General features: G+C 38.1%; 1 protein-coding gene across 1 annotated transcript in view; it reads right to left on the bottom strand.

Moving 5' to 3' along the window:
- Positions 1-8,113, bottom strand: part of LOC106457857 (acid phosphatase type 7-like) — a 52,678-nt gene that overhangs the window by 16,132 nt on the left and 28,433 nt on the right. Inside the window, exons 7-8 of the mRNA XM_013917308.2 lie at positions 1,189-1,303; positions 228-341 (exon numbers count right to left, since the gene is read on the bottom strand). Coding sequence (XP_013772762.1) covers positions 228-341; positions 1,189-1,303 — 229 coding nt within the window. The remainder of the gene's footprint in view (positions 1-227; positions 342-1,188; positions 1,304-8,113) is intronic.

Genomic DNA, 8,113 nt, shown 5'->3' on the forward strand with positions numbered 1-8,113 from the left:
CTAAATTTGGATCCAACTACTTTGTCTACAAGTAATGAACTTGTACTAAGTTTGGATCCAACTACTTTGTCTACAAGTAATGAACTTGTACTAAGCTTGGATCCAACTACTTTGTCTGCAAGTAATGAACTTGTGAAACTTAGCTTCCCAAAGAAGAGGACTCCACTAGTTCTACCTTTTTATACAGTACCATGCTTAAATCAAGCTATTCATAGTTGACAACATACAATGCTCTCTTTATGGGTACAGTCATCTCCATCATCTGTACTACAGTACATTGGTCTGTGTCCCATAGTGATGATCCAAGGTCTAGCTGCTCTGTTCCATGGCTTGTTGGCTTCCTAATACATAATTTTTAAACAAGTATTACAAACTAATTCACTGCTGAAAAATCTGACACTGACAAATATCGTATCACTGCTTCATTTCCTTTTTTATTTCTCTTCCAAAAACAAGCAGTACCACACTTTCAAAAGTCATTCTCACTTTAAATACTTCTTTTTGAAAACAGCATTTCTGGATTTTGTTAATGTACAAAATTTTGCCACGAGTATCTAGAAATGCTGTGATAAGGAAATAAATTAATTACACTAATTTTCCAATTTAGAAAAAACAATCTTATTTCGTAAGTTTAACTTTATAACTGCAAAAATTGATATGGCATATTTTCAACTTTTAAGAGCTATTTGTTACAATAACATCAAGAACAAACTGTATACAAGACATCCACACTTATACTTCACTGTCTTTTCTACACTTTACCTCAGTTACAGATTGAATTTCAGTAATTTTAACTTGCTTAAAGTTATACGTCTTTATCCTTTAGCCAATGATGTAACTGATTTATCATTCTACCATTACTATGGCTCTGAAGAACAGTAATAACATCACATTTAATACATATAATTTCTATATTCTTATCATCTGGTGAATATATAATACTTCCATGATATATTTTGACAAGTTACAGATATGAATTCAGATGATACTTATTACTAACCTCCAATTATAACAGTAAGAAACATTATTGTTGTACCTTATCCAATATTCTTGGATTGGCTCTTATGTCTCTAATAACTAACTACTCTCTATAAAATTTTTTAAATTCACATTTCTTTCTAAAAGTAAACTTTTTTTCAATAATTTAAGCTATTGTTTAATAACTCTACAATATTAACTTGTTTTCACCTTCAGTTCTTTTTCTAACCATTTGTATTGTTCCACAATCTGCTTCCAACCATACTGAACAAAATAGTAGAATTCAGTTGAGAATGCAATGATGTGTGCTGGTCCAATGTCAAAACTATACAAAAAAATATGTTACATTTAATTATCATCAAAATAACAATAAGCAAGAATCAAACTCTATCAAGAAGTAGTTTTACTGACAGTATCAGTATTGTTGACCAGCCTAATGTGGTAATGTTAAAGTATAAAAACCTATAAAAGTTAACATTGTCCCAAATTGAAAATGTATTTCCAATAATACTTACCTCCACTGACACATATACCTATTGCTTGACCTACAGGGTTTCATCATTGCCTATCTAAGCATTGGTCTGATTTTTTCTTGCTTGCTCCAGTCTTTTGTACCCCATTTAAATGCCCTTGGTGATATTTGTCTCGTGACACTTTCTACCTACAACAATGCACCCTCTATCCTGGTACTGTATTTAAGCACCTCATTCAGATAATGTGATCACCTTTTCGACACTGACACCATCTCAGTCTCCAATACCAGCTCATAATGGAGATGAAGGGTGAGAGAGTGTCAGCAGAGGTAAGTATTATTGGAAATGCATTTCCAAATTAGGAAAATGTTAACTTCCAAAACACACTTACCTCAGCTGACACTTATAGCTAGAAGGTGGAGGGGTCAGTGAGGGCATTATCCATACAGAAAGCATCTGTATAGATCATAGGTGAACCAAGATAATAATGGTACCCAAGTGGAGGAACTGCACTACATCCATAACAGGTATGCTCTTCACCCTAAATGTAGTTCCTGTATAAAGGGTGGAATAGTACACGAATGTTTATCACTATAGGCCTGCCCCAAACAGATAGCCAAGGTTACACTACTAAGGGGTTGGAATTAAGAGGTCTTGATCCCTATATCCCATGTTGGTGGCTTGGGCAATTAGACTGAAACATTACATAAATAGATAATAGAATTAATCCCAACCTGTAACCATAGAGTGATGTGTTCCCAGAATCAAGATGACAAAGTAAGCAGCACTGAAGCAGACAAACTTTCTTCTCCAACTGAAGAAACCTGAAAGGCAACAGCCCAGTCTCTGAATGATGGGATTGTGTATACCTTACTAAAACAAATGAACAGATCTCCTCAGGTCTGGAATTATGAGCATGCATTCTCACTCCCTAAGCAAGTGGATAAGGAGCCTTCCAGTTGTTCCTGGAATTATGGGGAGGAAGTGGAACCACTGTGCTCAACCAAGGACCAGGGATGGAACCACTCTGCATTCGGAATTATCAGGAGATAGTGGACCTCCTTCTATGAACAATGTACTGAACCAAAATTGATTAAAAAGAAGGGCCAGGTACACCTCAACTGGATGGATGAGTGTCAAACTTAAACCAGTATTACAAGTAGGCACCCACTTAGGCTGGTGCTGCTCCTACCTACATCTGGGAAAAAGCATCCAGGGACCTGAGTAGGAGGGCCCACAACATCACCCTCCTCTCTAAGAGTGGAGAAATTCAACACTCTGAACGAAAAGCCTCTGTCCACCACCCCAGTGGCTGTAAACCATGTGTTAAGGACTCCCTAGCACCATTAGTAGAATCTGTGGGGGTAATGAGCATTGGGGAGTCCTGAGGAACAGTGTTCCGGAAACACTGTAATAGGTGAACAAAGTTCCCTAAATTTTTAAAAGCAAACCAACCCCAATTTATTCAATCTGATGATCAGCAGGGATGGGTAGGATCCCCTTTTGCTTTACTCATGATAGTCCATGAGTGGCAGTCCAGCATTGAATAGCAATACCGCCTGATGAGCTCTTAGGTGGCCTTATGGAACACCTCATTTCTACAGAGGCTGTTGCAACTGGTAGTAATAATAGTGAAATAGTGGTTGCTAGTGCAGAATTTGAATGATAAAAGCATACCTGACTGGGCAACACTTACCACAGAGTGGGACAAAGTGGAAAGAGAGTTAAGGGACCCCGGAAAGGAAAGAAACCAGAGAATGAAAAAATTACTCACCCTCATTATAATCTATAAGATGTGGTCAAAATGGCCACAGGGGGTAGGCAAAAACCCTCAGAAGAAGAAACTGCCAGATCATGTAAATAATGGGAGAGAAAAGTATTGGGATAAGCCCACATACCAGTCCACACGATGTCCTCCAGCAGGCAATAGAAATGTGACAAATCTGATGAGATGTGATTCACAGCAGATCCCATGCCTGTAAATGTCTAGAATAAGCAATATGGATCATTTTGCAAAGCCACTTTGTCAAGGTGATCGGGGATAAATGGCAGGAAACCAAAGGATCCCAGTAAATAAATAAGCGATTTCTAGCACCTTGAAAGGAGTTAGTGTGAGCCACATTACACCTGAGGGCCCTGACTGGACATAAAAAATTATTGAGGTCTGAGCAGTAGTAAATGTGAGAAATAGCCTGCAAATGAATTAGTGAGAAGGATTTATCCCATTCTCTGGCTGCCAAAGTCTTTGGAAGGAAGTACCTCCCTGGGTATAGCAGGAGATAAATAGAATAATAAAGAGCCAGGTGAACATGCAGTGCAAACAACTCAGTCTGATGACATCCCCATGTCAGCAACAACATAAAATACACTTTAAGAGAAAGGTGATACACATGATACACAGAACATGAGGCTAAAGGCTTGAATGGATGTTGAGACAAAGTATGTAATACAACCTTAATATCCCAGTTAGGTAATTAAAAGGCCTTTTGGGATAAAGGATGCAAAAAGATTTGAGTAGACCAGATATCACTGGGGGTTCAAAAACCTTCCTATGTTTAGAATACCGAAAAGTAGTTGATAGGGCTACCTTATATAATGTGACAGTAGACAAAGCAAGACCTTTGTCAAAAATCCAAGTCAAAAAACAGGTTATGGTGAGCACATTTGGGTGAAGTGGGTTTAATTTCCTCTTAAGACACCACTGGCAATAAGTGTGCCATTTCCATTGAAAAATGGCCACTGTGGGTTATTGGAGAGATTGAGACAAATACAAGGCAACTTGAGAAGTTAAACCCCTATGTCGTGTGAAGGACCGCATAACTTCCAAGCATGAAGTTTGAGCTTCAGAATGTCCAGGTGTAGAATGTTGGATCAAGGTTGCATCAACAGAAATGGCCAAAGAGAAGGTGGCAGAGGTGCACACTCTTGAAGATACTGAAGAAGAGGAAACCATGGCTGGGCCAGCCAATACCAGGCTACCAACAATACTTGATAAGGAGTGGATCGAACCATAGCCAGAACTCAAGGCAACAGACAAATCGGGGGGAAAGCTTATAGGTGTAAACCTGTCCAGTCCTGACTGAATGCATCTATTGCCAAAGCCAGAGGATGAGGTACCAGTGGCCAAAATGCCTGTAGTTGAGAGTTCCAACAAGTGGCAAATGTGTCAATCATTGAAGACCTGAATTGCAAACAATTCCATTAGAAAACCTTGCAATGTAGCTTCCATTCAGTCGGGAAAATTCAGCTGACTCCGAGACAAATGACCTGTTATTAAGTTCATCACCCTTGGAACATGGCAAGCCAGAAGGCTGATAAGATGGAAGTGAGCTCAGTAAAAAATATCCAAGGTTTAAAAATAAAGGTCACGAGAATGTGTGCCCCTTTAAGTGAAATGTAAGATACCACTGTGGAATTGTCTGAATGAATCATGACGATTTTCCCCTTCAATAGAGGTAAACCTTGAACCATTGCCTGTTGGATAGCAAGGAGTTCTAAAATGTTGATGTGGAAGGAAGATTCATCATCCTTCCATAAATCTTGAAATTCCTGGTCATTGATATATGCCCGATCCCTGAAGTGAGGCATTTGTGAAAAGATGAACCTCGGGACAAGAGGGTGGTAGAGGAATACCGATTGTAGTGTTCCCTCTTTTGCACAAAACACTATGGGAATGTGGAGATATGCATCTGCAACATCGAAGTTAGCCATCCACAGGCTGGTGAAAAATGCCAATGTAGGATCCAAGATTTGGTTGAGATGAGAAATATCGATAATTGAACACCAATCACCTGTCTTTTGGGGAACAACAAATAAACGGGAATAAAATTCCAGATGAATGGGATCGACTCTCTCTACTACCCCCTTGGATCATCAGCAAAATTAGCCTCAGAAACCCCAGTCCAATTATATGTCACCATCTTGCAACAAATTAACTCATGGACAGTCTCAACTGAGAGTGAACACCACCCCTCTGACCATTGTGAGACATTAAATAACAGAAGTGGAATAGTGGATGTTTGGTTAGCCTCCTTGCTGGAAACAGTAACCCAGGAATTCATGCCTGAAAACACCACATCAAAAACAAGTTGTTGTTTTGTTTTAGATTTAGTAAAATATAATGGTATGATGATGCTAAAATCGCAATTAAGGATGTTACCAATCACAGCACTTCTTTAGAGAAACCCATTTCTAAATGCTTTGTCGAGAAAAAATTATTACATTATCTGAATGAGGTGCTTATATACAGTAGCAGGATAGAGGGTGCATTGACATAGGTGGAGAGTATCATGAGACAAACATCACCAAGGGCATTTAAGTGGGGTATAAGAGATTGGAGCAAGTGAGAAAAAATCTGACCAATGTTTAGATGGGCAAAGATGAAACCCTGGAGGTTGAGCTATAGTTATAAATGTCAGTGGAGGTAAGTATGTTTTGGAAACTGACAGACTCAAAGAACTACCATCACTCATTTGTTACTATTTCTTAAATCCCTATTTTAATATTGTCTAAGTGGTCTTCGCTATCTGACCAAGTATCCAACCAAATCTACACTTTAATGCATTCTGATTTGCTCATGCTGTGTCTTTGCATTTTTCTGTCAACTAAAAAATGCTTAATATTTAGGTGTATAGGTAAAGAAATGCTGCTTTAAATTGCTAAACCTTCTATTTTAACAGTAAGAGTTCAGAATTGAAAGAAAATATATATGTATTTATAAATACACACATTTTTAGCTTTTCTTCCATCGAAAATAGATTATATTACTCATTTTGTAATCAAAATTACTTGAATAAAGCCTTGAGAGCACTGTGTGTGTGTGTGTGTGTGTGTGTGTACATACAATCCTGATTAACTTCTTTAATGGAAAAACTTCTCATGAATGCTATCCTTTCAATTATTTTACACAACTACTGTAATATGACCTCATCTTTTTTTTATTTAAATTTCAACTTCATTATCACCTTGCTTAAGTTAATAACATTTTAATATTTTTATCATTTCATGCACAATCACTAGTGAGAAAAAATCTCAAAAAGCTTATCATCGTCATATTTATAAACATACCAAATTAAGTATAACATTGAGAATAATGACTGGAGCTTTTCTTGGTCATCTTGGGAAGCATGCGTTGGAATAGGACTGTAAATTTGTAGTTAACAGTTATGTTTAATCAAACTGGAGACAAAAAAAATTTGTCATTTAATACAACAAAGCTCTGATGCACATCTGTGTAAAAGAATGTTACTAATCTATATAAATAAAATAAGAGTTTTGTCTGTACATTGCTTAGAATAGTGTACTTTTTGCATATCTTCACGTTTCATACACCAGAGAAGCCGAAACAAGCCTTATCTCAATTTCTGTCTGTCGGTAACGCTCGTGAACGTGTTTTTGTTCGCTTTTCACGGGAAAATGAGTGCACCTAAGGTGAGTTCTAAAAATCCAAGTAGCCTATAACCTTCTCACGCATGTATAGAACAAAGAAAAAAAGTTTCATCGAAATCAGTGCACCCGTTTCCCCGTGAAAAGCGAACAAAATCACGTCCAAAATCGCACCAAAGCAGGTTTTTGAGCGGCCGCCATTTTCTTTCCAAAAGGCGTATGACAGTTTCAAGTAGCCTATAACCTTCTTACACATCTATAAAACAAAGAAAAAAAGTTTCATCGAAAACGGTGCACTCGTTTTCCCGTAAAAAGCGAAGGGCTCCGCCCCACGGGTCTTCAAAGTTCCAATGTTATTCTTATGGACATTTTTTTGTTTTAATGATTACCATAGTAACAGTGAATACAATGTAAAATTTTCAAAACAGTGTTTATTATCTCTATGTTGGAGCTCTATGTTGGAAAGAAAACAACTCCTGTACAAATTTGTTGCGTCACTTTTGTTGCTGTCTGTGCTTTATTTTGTTTATGTTTTGGCATTATTTATTGCTTTTAAGGTTATATTTCTTTTGCTTTTAAGGTTATATTTCTTTAAAAGAAGTATTTCTTTACTAAGGGTTGCTCTCCCGTCCACTCGGCATTGCTCTTTTGTGCTTGACTTGCGAACTGCGTTCTTTCTTATATTTTTTTCTTTTTAATGAACACTATCCTTGGAGTTTAAAAATTCAGTTACATGGTTTATTTTTTATAGTCTTTCTCAAGTAGGAGTAAGTGTTGTACGTAATAGATACCCTGACATCAACATGCCCCGTAAAAAGAAAAGTAGCTTAAGCAGAGTGTCTAAGGAAGCTAAAAAAATGAAAGTGTGTAGGCCTGCGAAAGAATATGAAGGCTCTGAATCGGTTGAGGGTGTGAGGCTGGGCCCCTCAAGCAATACTGGAGGAAATGAGGCATCCACGAGCTCCACTTCATTAGAAACATGCTTTGTTGGTCAGGAACAACCTTCCACCAGTCGGGAGCGTGTGGCCCACTTCAAAGCCCGGCAGTCTGAAGTCGAAAGAGAAAAACGTTTGGCCCGTGACAGAGAGTGGAACGCAATCTCCCAAAAGTCACAGTCTGAGGATAACAGTCTGGCGAGGGGAAATGAAACAGTAGAGGAGAGGGAAGCTCGGCAGGAAGAAGATAGAGTTGGGCACAGTCAAGGAAGGGAAAATGAAACAGTAGAGGAGAGGGAAGCTCGGCAGGAAGAAGATAGAGTTGGGCACAGTCAAGGAAGG

This window comes from Limulus polyphemus, unplaced genomic scaffold (genome assembly GCF_000517525.1).
Source record: "Limulus polyphemus unplaced genomic scaffold, Limulus_polyphemus-2.1.2 Scaffold382, whole genome shotgun sequence".
In the NCBI taxonomy this organism is placed as follows: domain Eukaryota; kingdom Metazoa; phylum Arthropoda; class Merostomata; order Xiphosura; family Limulidae; genus Limulus; species Limulus polyphemus.